This window comes from Tupaia chinensis, unplaced genomic scaffold, assembly GCF_000334495.1.
Source record: "Tupaia chinensis unplaced genomic scaffold, TupChi_1.0 Scaffold000199_1, whole genome shotgun sequence".
NCBI lineage: Eukaryota > Metazoa > Chordata > Mammalia > Scandentia > Tupaiidae > Tupaia > Tupaia belangeri.
The window spans coordinates 3,012,060-3,024,918 of NW_006159674.1; the positions used below are offsets into that span (position 1 = coordinate 3,012,060).

The 12,859-nt window shown below is 38.4% G+C and overlaps 1 protein-coding gene across 2 annotated transcripts in view; it reads right to left on the bottom strand.

Annotated features, from left to right (window-relative positions):
- Positions 1 to 12,859, bottom strand: part of ANK3 (ankyrin 3) — a 743,189-nt gene that overhangs the window by 20,765 nt on the left and 709,565 nt on the right. Inside the window, exons 42-44 of one of the 2 annotated variants that reach the window (XM_027771266.1) lie at positions 10,745 to 11,123; positions 8,430 to 8,480; positions 6,632 to 6,718 (exon numbers count right to left, since the gene is read on the bottom strand). In XM_027771266.1, coding sequence (XP_027627067.1) covers positions 6,632 to 6,718; positions 8,430 to 8,480; positions 10,745 to 11,123 — 517 coding nt within the window. The remainder of the gene's footprint in view (positions 1 to 6,631; positions 6,719 to 8,429; positions 8,481 to 10,744; positions 11,124 to 12,859) is intronic. The other variant, XM_027771265.1, reaches the window with a different exon arrangement.

A 12,859-nucleotide genomic window follows, 5' to 3' on the forward strand; every position in this document is an offset into this window, starting at 1 on the left:
GCTTGCAGGGAGACAGAGACAGAGAGACAGAAAGTGAGAAATTATCCTACAGGGGGAATGGTCAAGTGACAACCCCTTCTCCTTCATTGTTTTCTTGAGATTTTAGGCGCACACACACGTGCCTGGTGTGAGTGGTCAGCCTCTGGATCCAGGACTTGAACTACGATTGGGCATGTGGGAGTCCAGCAACGTAACCATTATACCATTTGCTGGTCCCAAGGTGTGGTTTTTCTAAGGAAAACAGATGACGAACATAGCTGCATTCTTGGGAGAGCCAGAATTCCAACTCTTTCAGTTACTGGCATGGACAGGGTGGTTATTCAGGTAAATTTGTCAGGGCTGGCCCACGGTGAGAAAACTTCTATGAATGATCATGTCATGCCCAATAGAAGGGTGTTTTAAAAATGACAGGATGAATACTATCTTGTTTTGCTACCAATATTCCATTTTCATTCTTTCTTCTTATTACAAACTGACTCTTTATTCTTAGAGTGGGGGGGCCGAGGCCATGACAATAGATGGGACATATGACTCACTTCACCTCACTGTGGTATTGGTGGGATGAAAATAAAACAAGTTGTTCTTGCTATACATGTTTAGTTCATCCTAAATCTTGCTTATGACTAGTTTCAACTAGCACAGTCAAGAGAGGGAAGGAAACTGGATACCTGTAGAGGCCTTTGGTCTAAACGCACTAAACTCTGTGACAAGGTTTCCTAGGAGTGTTATTTATGTTTCCTATGGAAGATTTTATATATTTGGATGGGTGGGGCTCAATTTAAAGTAAAGGCATAAAGACAGACAACAATAAAAGCTAATAAAAATCATCGGGACCAACAGTTAGCAAAATGGCTATGTCGCTGGACTCACATGTAGTCGACTGCAGTTCAAATCCTGGACCCGGTGGCTTAAACTCACGCTGGGTGTGTTTGTATATGCCCAAGATCCCGAGAGGAGAATGGAAGAGAAGGGATTGCAGCGTGGCCATCCCCGTAGCGATGATTTCTCCCTTTCTGTCTCTCTGTCTCTTTCTCTCTGTCTGGCGAGCACACGTGCCCTACAGCAAAAACCTCTCCAGAAAAAAAAAAAAAGCTAATAAAAAGTCATGAAAGGATTCACTAGAGTATAAACATTAATGAAATTTTTTTGAGTTAACTCTTTGGAAACGTTCAGCTCATTGAGTGGTAGACAGTTAAAGAATCCTGTGACAATGCACCAAAATTAGAATCCTCTTAGATATGTTATGAATAGATCCTTTTGTGGGGAAAGATGCCAGTTAATTTTTAAATTATTTGGATGGTCTCTGAATGAAATGTGACTTAAGTGTATGTATAAACATAGTAAATGCATGTAAGCATATTTAGATTAGCAGTTTTAGAAAAAACAACCTTCTATTTATAAATAACAAGTCAAATAATCTGTAGAGAAATGAAAGCATTTTCATTGTTTTACAAAGAAAATTCATACTATTTATGTATAGTGTTTTTCTTAAATGACTATCAAACATTCTCAATTATTGCTTTAATAAGTTCTGAATAAACTATGATTATGTAGAAACCCTATACAATGAATTAGATAGTTGATTAGATAGGAGAGATAATAAAGTCAAGAAAGAAATACATTTTCTTCTTAAATTCATTCACTTGTAATTCTGTCAAATATATTAGAGATTAATGGTTACCAAAGAAAGCTCTCTGGGGCCTCTCTTCAATGAAAAACAACAATCTCTAATTAGTTTCTGAAGTTCGATACAGTTTGTACTTTTAAGTACACAAAATCACACCCCTGCCCCTGGTCTTGTTGAAAACATTTTTGGTAGCCTTCCTATTTCCTCCACATTTCAATGGAAAATTACAGCATGTGTGGTGTTATGCTTTCAATCTGGTTGCCTTCTTCACGAAGTCTAACTGTACTTCCCTTTGGACCCCAGCTAGAAGCACTGCATTTTGTAACTCTTACTTTTCTCTTCTTTAAGTTTTTAATATAAGGGAAGAATAACAATATGAACTGTACCAATGCTCCTTGTACACACTGAGAGTTGAACTTTTCTGGGGCTAGCAGGTGGCATGGTGGTTAAGGAGCTGGACTCCTACATGGCCAACGGCGATTCAAGTCCTAGATCTGGTGGCTTACTTTCTTACTTCCCCTTTCTCTGTCTCTCTCTCGGGTCAAAATAGTAATAATAAATAAAATAATTATAAAAAATAAAGAAAGTTGAACTTTTCAAAAATAGATGGATGTGATATATTTTGTTAAAAACAAGTTACTAAATAATATATATAGTATAACCCATTTTGTATGCATAGAAGTCCACTAGCAGAGCACGTGTAAATACATGAACTGCATTTATTGGTCTTTGTATGTAAAAACAATCAAACTTTTGAACAGTGGTTCCCTGCAGGAATGGAATGGGTAGATTAAATATTACATACTTTTGAGTTGCTTGATCTGGGGAAAATACAAACACTTACTTAGACAATAAAGATACTGAAAATAAATAGAAATGAAGTTGTACTACACAGTAAACATTTAGCTATTTGAATCTCACAGTAGTTTGGATGTAAGTTGGTTTAGAGTTGTTCCCTTACCGTCGCTGGATTTGCTAAGCAAACAAGGTCAATAAGCACAGGACTGATTAATGACTTAAACTGCTGCTCAGCATCTGAAACTGCTGTGATATTATCAAACAGTATAGACGTAAATGAGTATGCTAGTAAGATTTTAAAGTCCTAAGAGAAATGGGAGAATTGAACTTAACTCATTCCATAGGGACTTGAAAATATTAAGTGTAAAAGAAAATAGAGCCACATTTGAAAGTCAAGAGAAAAACCACACTTTCACTATACTTATTATGCAAAATAAAGCTGAGACTACAGATGTGCCCAGACATGTGGGAGCGTAATCCTGAGCACACTTACTGCTCCCTGTGGGAGACACTTCCCAGTCAAAGCTAGCTCTGGGAGGGATGGAACAACCCCAAATAGCTTCCAGCACTGAGACAGTAAGTGCTAAGGGGAGTACTAGGGCAGACGTTGTTAAACATAAATAAATAAATCTATGCTGATTTTCAGGCGGAGGGCAGGTGGGGGAAGGGGAATCAGGACTGTAACCAAGCAAGAGGTCAGATTCTCAGCATTCCAGCCCTGTCAAATAGGTTTCAGCAAGGACAGCCCAATGCTGCCCTCTTCCATGCAACTGGAAAAGTCTGAAGAGCCAAATGCCTTATTTAGGCTGGCAAGAAGTATTCCTTTTTCATTTGTTCTAGAAGAGAGATCTCCCATTGATAGAAAGCACTTCATTGGAGGGCTGGGGGACTGAATAGGTTCTGGTCCCAAAGCTGATACTGCCTAGCTGAGTGATTTTCAGTCAATCAGTTCAACTCCAATCTTCAGTTCTGACGTCTAGAAAAAGCAGTGATTTTAGTTTTGATGACCTTTTTTAGGTCTTACATATGACATGGTAATTGCCTCTGTTAAAAATACAATATTTACCATAGGCTATCATTGCTTTTGGACTCTCTGACATTGTGGAGGTAATACCAGCATATGAGGTAAAGAGGAAAATAACAAAAGTGAGATCCTTTTCAACTGCCTCAAAAATCTGAACAGCAAAATATTAATCAGAAAAGATCTTACATATGTATGTTATAAAGCTTGTTATAAATGTGGCTTCAAATGGTAATTAGAGCTTTTGGTTTCTCTGTGACATCTAAAAGATATTTGGCAAAGCTTATTTGTGAATCAGTATTACTGTTTACACAGTGCTCTCCCCAGTTATAAAACCCATTCTCTAGTGATTCTGGCTCAATCTTTCTAAAATTACACTAATTCCAAGAAGTATTTGGAGAGAATATGGATTCCTTGTTTTAAGAAGCCAATGACTTCCTAGTGTGTTTTTTGGTTTGTTTTTGATTTTAAGAGAGGCTTTTGCTATACGGTGCGTGCGCTCGCTGGACATTCTCCTCTCAAGATCTTGGGCACACGTGTACCACATGCGCCCAGCCTGAGTTTAAGCCACCAGGTCCGAGACTCGAACTGTGGTCGACTACATGGGAGTCCAGTGACGTAACCATTTGCCATCTGCTGGTCCCCTTCATAGTATTTTTTAACTTTTTAAATTTATCAATTGGAATGTTAATGTATTAAATAAAATGTTTAGCCCAAATAACTCACTCTAATCAAATGTTCAGCCCAAATAACTCACTCTAATAAAATCACTTAAGTTGAATTCTAGGAGACAAAAAGAAATCAAAAACCCCTTGTTGACAAGAGGGGTTTTGATGTTGTCATAGTCCTCTTTAGAGGAATACTTCTTTGCCTCCTGCCACCCACTTTTTTTTTTATTTCAAACATGATTATATTTGCTGTCTTCTATCCTAGAAAAAGGAGAGCCAACTTCTATAATGGGCAGCCCTTAGAAAGGGATGAGATGGATTTGGATGCTACATGTGAATGCCATAGGTTAATCATAAAAAGCAAGTTAGAAAATAATATGCCTAGGGACCAGCACTTAGTGTAATGGCTATGTTGCTGGACTCCCACATAGTCGACCGCGGTTCGAGTCCCGGACCCGGTGGCTTAAACTCACGCCGGGCATGTGTGCGTGCGTGCCCAAGATCCCGACAGGAGAATGGAGGAGAGGGGATTGCGGCGTGGCCATCCCTCCTGGGGGGAGATTCCTTGCTTTCTGTCTCTCTGTCTCTGTCTGTCTGGTGAGCGCACACGCCCTGTAGCAAAAACCTCTCCAAAAAGAAAAAAAAAAGAAAGAAAAAATGTCTAGTATACTTTTCTAGACATTTCACTTTAAAATATCATCTCTTAAAGATACTGATTATCAGAATAGCAAAACCTGAGCAAAGAGTAAGCCTTTAATAGCTCTAGAAAAACTGAATCTAGGATTTTTCACTCCCTCACCCCAGAGAACATGTGCTAAGTAATTGATTATGAGGATTTCACAGTCAGCAGGTTCAATACTTGCAAATACGCTAGACAGTAATAATAAGTAATGTGGCTTGTCCACATGGAATATTTCAAGTAACTGACTCATGCTATTTTGAGGGCACTCTATTGAACACAACTGATTTGTGGGACAACTCAAAATTCAGACAAGGACTACTTTTCTACTGTTTCCAGAGTTTAGTAAAAGTATATTAAAGAAGATCTGGCAGTGTTTCTTCATGAAAAGTACAAAGCAGTAAAATAGGATGGCAAAAAAAGCAAAATATATAGGAAACAAGAAATGGAAAATTGTTTGTTGACGATAACACGTATGTTGATGTGCTTGATTGAGCCAATAAACAGTGTATTCTGGATGGAAAATCTCATTTTGTATGCTGTAATGATGCATAGTGAATGAATGTAAATAAATAAATTTGAACTAAAAAAAAAAAAAGGAAATTTTGGATACCTAAGCTAACTTTTCTGCTCTCAGGTCTCCTGATACTTTGGAATTAGGTAAGCTTAATAATGGGTTTTGATAGATAATTCTTTTTCTCTCCAGAGCTTTCAACCAAGAAGCTTCGGTCATTGGGTCACATTCAAAGGTGGTCTGTATGGCTTCCTACTGCTCTGCACTTATTCCAGCATCAAGAAAGTACTCTCTAAAGAGAGTCTTAAAGACGAGCAGTAAAATGTGAGACGCATTCTGCTGGACCTTATGTGTGTAAGGTCAGTGCTTCAAAGGCCATTGTGAGCAGAAATAGTGTTTTTTTTTTTGTTGTTGTTGTTTTTTGGAGAAGTTTTTGCTATAGGGCACGTGCACTCGCTAGAAAGACAGAAAGTGAGAAATCACGCCCCCTGTGGGGGATGGCCATGCCACAATCCCTTCTCCCCCATTCTCCTCTAGGGATCTTAGGCACGCACGCACATACACCCGGCGTGAGTTTTAAGCCACTGGGTCCGGGACGCGAACAGCGGTCGACTACATGGGAGTCCAGCGACACAGCCATTATGCTAACTGTTGGTTCCCAGAAATAGTGTTTTTAAATTATGCTATGAGAAGTTAGAATTACGTTTTCCATTTCCAATAAAAATTGCTTCCTGTACTTAAAAATGAGGCTTTGTTTTTGGTTTGTTTTTGGTATGCTAGTAAAGTTAAAAACCTATCTCAGAGGCTGCTTGACAGGCATTATGTATCTATCCCCATGCTGGGTAGTAACCTCAAAATTCTCAGACACTGATTGATACGAACTAGTTTTTATTTAAAAATAGTTTAGGCAGGAGGAATTTGAGACTGAGAAGAAAACCTTTTCATTCTTTCCTTCTCTTGCTCTTACCTCATACCTTGTTACAGTCTCTGAGGTTTCAACTGAGCATTTCATTTGATAGGAACTACTCTCACACCAAGATAGAATCTGTGTTCACACATACAACACTTCTCCAAGGAAAACAGGATACAGATGCCAAGAATTCTCAGATAAAATTACAACCGCCACATTTCACACAGGCCCAGAATACTCACTACCATGCAACATGGCTTTTTCTTTTTGGTGGTTGTTTTTACAAGCTTTCAAGTATGCAAAGAACCCCATATACAGAGCCATTTAGTTATCAAGCATGCTGAATTTCCGAAACCACAAGAAAGGATTTTCTAACATTACAGCAACGGCCGTAATGATCCTGCTACAGGATACCTTTATAATCAAACGCCGGCGAATAACTCGGGTAGTGACTCTCCGTTCTTCCTCTGAGCTTGAATCACTTTCACTGTTTTTCAAGTCCTGATAAATGTATTTTTAGTATAATTTTACCATCACATTTAAAATAAAAGACATTCTGAGAAGGGAAATCAAAGAAGAAGTACATTTACTTTCTAGTTTTTCCTGGTAAGGAAAATCATGACATATATTTGCGAGACTTAAGAAAAAATTTGAAACTGGATTGTAAATAAAATTACCCTTTGTATGTACGTAAAAAATCAAGCTAAATTATAAACTATTAAAAATAACTATAGAGCCTTTTGACATCAGAAACTATTAATGTGGAGAAATATTCACATTCCTTTTAAAACTAGTTTTATATCTATGTTCATTAATTGGAATATATAATATTATAGTTCAGGTCACATTTCAACTTGATGTACAAGAATGAGGCATTTCTGATTTTCATGAAATTTTCAACAAATTGACAATGTAAAATATTTGTATCAGCACAATGTGGTCCATATTTTTATATCAGAGATTATTATCAAGATAATTGGGCCTCAGTACCAGTTGTATCTTAAGATTTTATTCAAATGATTGAATAATGTAAAACATTAATGTTTGAAGTCTTTTTAAAGAACTGAAATCAAAATATAAAGTAGAACATTTTACATGTAAAAATAATTATACAAAATATTTTAGGGAAAAAGGATAGGAATCAGGAAAAACTATCAAGTAGCACAGTTAATAACTCAAAGGGAAAAATATGTTTAGCTTTTACTTAAATGCCATGGTGAAGAGTATTTACTAAGTGGTTTTATTTCTAGACTTTAATAGAGGGGTTCTGGAAAATAATTCTGGTATTTTATTAAGTTTACTGGTTACAAATCTACTAACCTCAGGTACATAAATTCAAGTCAACATTCATTGGAAAAAGAAATGGCAATATTTATTAAATGGTGAAAAAAGAAGTAAAATTGCCATAGGAGGTGTTAGATACAATGATTTATGAAATGTTAGTCAAATGGATAATATGCTAGGCTGTCTTTTTTGTAAAGGTAAACCTGACAAATATTTTTAAATGTTATAGTAGTATCAACCTTATTATGTAGGAAATTTCCTATGAACAAAAACACTGTACCCCCATGGAGTAATATGGTTTCAAGAGAAAATAGTAGCCAATAGCTCTGTAAGAAGTAAAAACTTGAAATTAAATCCCCTATTATGTTTTCAAATGTTCAGAAAAGGGCAGTAAATTCAGAATACTTAGAATGATCTACATATTGTGAAAGTAGCCCTACAACAGGTCAAAAAGGCAGGAAATGGTAGGAGGAATTCCTAATGATGAAAGAATTACTTAACTGCATTCCACAATTGATGGGTTGATGAGGTTGAAGGGAAACTGAATTAGCCATATGCGGGATCTTAAAATGGGGAAAGGTTTTCCTTCGGGTAATTCCCAAAGAATAAGTCCATAATGTGAATGTGAACAGTAACAGCAAGCCTAGATGTTACTGATATTATACTCCTATCAAGAATCATCTGAGAACAGCCTCGTAAAGAAAAAGTGGCCATCTGGTCAACGCTGCAGTTTCCACTTCCTCCCCGGACTCCTTGCTAACCCTAAGGTGAAGGGTAGTGAGAAGCAGAAGAATCTTGGGATGAGGGTTCCTTTTAAAGAATTCTCTAGGAATTGGTAAAGGGAGAAACTACGAAACGAAATGGAATTTTCTTAGCTCTCCTTGTCATGGGTTGCTGTACGGAAAGAGGTGGAAAAGCAGAATTTTACCTTGTAACAGCAGGCAGTGATCCGTGTAAGAGCTGCACCCGGACTTTTGACCTGATATTTTAAGGGATAAAAAGGGGCTGTTTTTTGAGATCATATATCAGATAACCTAGTTGGATGCTATCGTAAATATGGCATAGCCACAAAAGACACCAAACATCTTTGGATTTCTTGTGCGCCCAGGCTCTTATCTCCCAGAAGCTTTAACTCCATTATGGAATTATTTTTTTCCTGTCACAGGGTGCATGCACTCACCAGAGAGAGAGAGAGATACAGAGAAAGGGAAAGTGAGAAATCACCCCCTATTGGGGATGGCCATGCTGCAATCCCTTCTCCATTCTCTCAGGACTTTGGGCATGCATACAAACTGCCTAGCATGACTTTTAAGTTACCACATCTGGGACTTGTGGGAATCCAGCCATCTGAACCACAACACCACCTGCTGGCCCAACACTATGGATTTTTGTGGTCATGAAGTTTTTAAGCATTAGGGTGGGACTGGTGATCAATACCAAAGGTACAAACTTATTTATAAAAAAAATCTTGAAAAATGCTTTCTAGAGGTAATTATTTTTCGACTGACCAATTCAGTTGAGTTTTCACAGATGTTCATTTTTAGCTCTTCATGGCAATGGCCAATATGGTTCCCTAATAGCCAATATGTATGCATATATAACACACAGACCAGTGCTCATTATAGATGTATAGTACTTATTTTCAGAACTTTAATGTTGATTTGCAGTAGGCTTATGCAGAACAAAAGCCATAGGTAAAATATCACTATATTATTGTTTATTCTATTTTTTACAGGTATATTTTAAAAGAGACTATACCATCCAGACTCACACAGCTTAAATATCCTTAAGAGTCAAGTCAAAGAGAGAAATCAGTAATCAAAACCATGCTAGTCAGGAAGTAAACGTCCTGAGCCCAAGACTCACCTCAACGCAAAAGCTTGAGAGAAAATCAGAAAAAGAACTGTTTCATTCAATAACTGCCTACACCAAATTCTACATAACTAGATGGATTAGGATTTTATGTCCTCTCCCTTCTTTGTTTTGTTTTGTTTTTCCTTTTTAGAGAGGGCACATGTGAGTCTCAGAATGCCTAAGAGAGGGAAAATGAGAAAGCATCCCCCCATGGGGAATGGTCATGCCACAGTCCCTTATCCTCCATTTATTTCTCCCTCTTTTCAGGATTTTGCGTATGCACATGCCTGTGCCCAGGGTGTTTTTCAAGCCACTGGGTCCGGGACTCAGCTGTGTGGTTGTCCTTGTGGGGTCCAGTCACTTTAAGCACCACACCACAGGCTGGCCTTCCTTTCCTTCTAACAAGCAGGAAAATAGTCAAGACAGTCTGCAGAAAAGAAAAACGTATCTAGTGATACGCTGATAATTAACTCCAGATTGACTGGGAGTTCACTGTAAAATTAATCACGAATTCATTATTTTAGAAAAGATTCCCCCCTTCCCACCCCAAACACTGAGGTGGGTCTTGAGTGAACTAGCTGTGTCTCAGGGAAAACTGTAAGTGCTGCTATTCCAAAGACTCAATCTATGTCTGTTGCACAGTTGATGAAAAGGTGTGAAAAGCAGTAAAGGATGTAGGAAACAGAGCTGATTTCTGTTTTCTTATATCCATCTGTGGGTCATAGTTGCAGTCTAAAATATTTTTAGTGTTTAAAAATGATAAACCTCAAAGAATAAAAAAAACTATTAGATGGTACCACAACAACATACAAGTACAAAGAGCAAGCAAATAATTCTTTCACAGTAAGGTTTTAAACTAGTATTATTAGAAATGAATGTTCAATGATCAACTAAGATGCAACAATTGTGAAAACGACACTTCTAACTTTACATTTCTAACTGCTGTCAACATCTTTCATTGCAGGCTTGGAAATTATGCCTCTTCAGTTTTTAAAACACATTCAGACAATAAACGTTACAGAATAGAACTCTTAAATGGGTCAGATGCTATAGAATCTACATTATGCCAAAGAGCCAGAAAGAATCAGAGTTCTTATCTTCCTCCCATAAGAAAGATGACTCTTTAAGAAACTTGAGTCCCAGACAAAATTATTATTACACCCTAAGCTAGTTACTTAGTGTTGCGATTCCTTTTTCCTACCCACTGAATAAAGGTATGATCAAATGGTATTTCTTTCCATCAGCGCTCTCTCGACTTCCACCCTTAGTACTACGACTTCACATAGAAATAGTAAAGCGCTCTGGGCCCAGCGGTACGAGACTCACGAGAAGCAAAGCATCAGCATTTTCAATTTACAGGACAGCGTACTGGATGACCAAGTGACATACCTTTTGCTCAGACCCACTGGACCCCTCTTCTTCATGGAGATTGAGCCTTGGCCTGCCATCTGCAGGAGAAGTCCTACTCATCTTTTTCATACTGACAGGCACACAGGGTTTAGGCTCTTCGATGACAAGCTTGCTGGTTTCTTCCAGAGATTTCTGATATGCTGCTAGTGGTGATGCTGGTTCCTCAACACGACCAGACCCTTGTGTTTTTGGTTTCAGAGTTTCTTTAACACTCTGTTTTCCTATATCATTTTGTGATTCTGGAAAGTAGGTTTTTGTCTTTGCATCTGGAGTGACTTCTGCATGGTTTCCATTTGCTTCAAATTTTCCAGGTTCTCCTTTGAGATATGAGGTAATGGAATCTCTACACTGGTCAGGGCTGCAAAAGATAAGATGGCATATTGATAATGGCAACCTATGGTTGACAATGGGCTTCCAAAGGACAAATTTCTTACAGCCATGTTTTAAATCATATCTGAAGGTATGAAATAGATGGTATGAAAAAGCTAGTCACTGGACTAAAAATGTGAGAGGCTACCATGGTGGAAGTGTGAGGAGGTGCTACACAGGTCCAGGTATGCGTCACATGCCAACTAGTATCCTGGCTAACTTGTTGTCATCTGTTCTGTTTTCATTGCAGTTTAGCTACTTGAATACTGTATACTGAAAAGTAATCCTGAGAGGTCCATGGACATCCTATAGTTACAACCCAGCAATCTAAAAGGGGTAGGATATTTCAAACTGCTTTTATAGTACCATTTAAAAAGAAAGGAAAAAAAAAAAAAAAGCTTGCTGACAGAACGGAACCAATCTTGTGATGAAAATGCTGGCATCTCCAAGAACCCCCAAATTCTAGTCTTTTGTATATGTTTCCAATTATGAACACTTCTATTATGCTTTTCCAACTGTGATACCTTTATCTGAATCCTTTATCTGAATCTCTGCTTCTGACCTCACTGTGTTCAGAGTGTTGGTACATACCCTTTGCTGACCATTTTTCCTTAACCATTAAAAATCTTCCGGGGGGCCAGCAGATGGCGTAATGGTTATGGACTACTATGTAGTCGACCGCAGTTCGAGTTCCAGGACCTGGCAGCTTAACACTCATTCCAGGAGTACAGTGTGTGGATGCCCAAAATCCCGAGAAGAGAATGGAGGAGAAGGGACTTGGTATGGCCATACCCCCTGGGGCGAGTGATTTCTTGCTTTCTGTCTCTCTGTTTCTGTCTCTCCAGTGAGTGCACATACTCTATAACAAAAATCTCGTTAAAAAAAAAAATCTGGGGCTAGGAGGTGGTAAAGCTTGCTGACAGAACGGAACCAATCTTGTGATGAAAATGCTGGCATCTCCAAGAACCCCCAAATTCTAGTCTTTTGTATATGTTTCCAATTATGAACACTTCTATTATGCTTTTCCAACTGTGATACCTTTATCTGAATCCTTTATCTGAATCTCTGCTTCTGACCTCACTGTGTTCAGAGTGTTGGTACATACCCTTTGCTGACCATTTTTCCTTAACCATTAAAAATCTTCCGGGGGGCCAGCAGATGGCGTAATGGTTATGGACTACTATGTAGTCGACCGCAGTTCGAGTTCCAGGACCTGGCAGCTTAACACTCATTCCAGGAGTACAGTGTGTGGATGCCCAAAATCCCGAGAAGAGAATGGAGGAGAAGGGACTTGGTATGGCCATACCCCCTGGGGCGAGTGATTTCTTGCTTTCTGTCTCTCTGTTTCTGTCTCTCCAGTGAGTGCACATACTCTATAACAAAAATCTCGTTAAAAAAAAAAATCTGGGGCTAGGAGGTGGTATAAATGGTTAAGGGTGCTGGACTCCCACATGGCCGACTGCAGTTCAAGTCCCAAACCTGGTAGTTTGCCTTCTCACTTTCCCTCTCTCACTCTGTCCTTCTCTGTAGCTCAGGGAGCCAGATCCCACATGACAAAATGGAAAGTCATCTGACCCTCTACCGTGTGAAAAATATACCATTAACATTTTGAATATCCTTTCTACAGAATTAAGACATTTAAAAAATGAATATAGAAGAGAGGATTTAAACCCTGGCCCTATCAACTTGAAAAATATGGCACATATGAATACATGCCTCAAATCC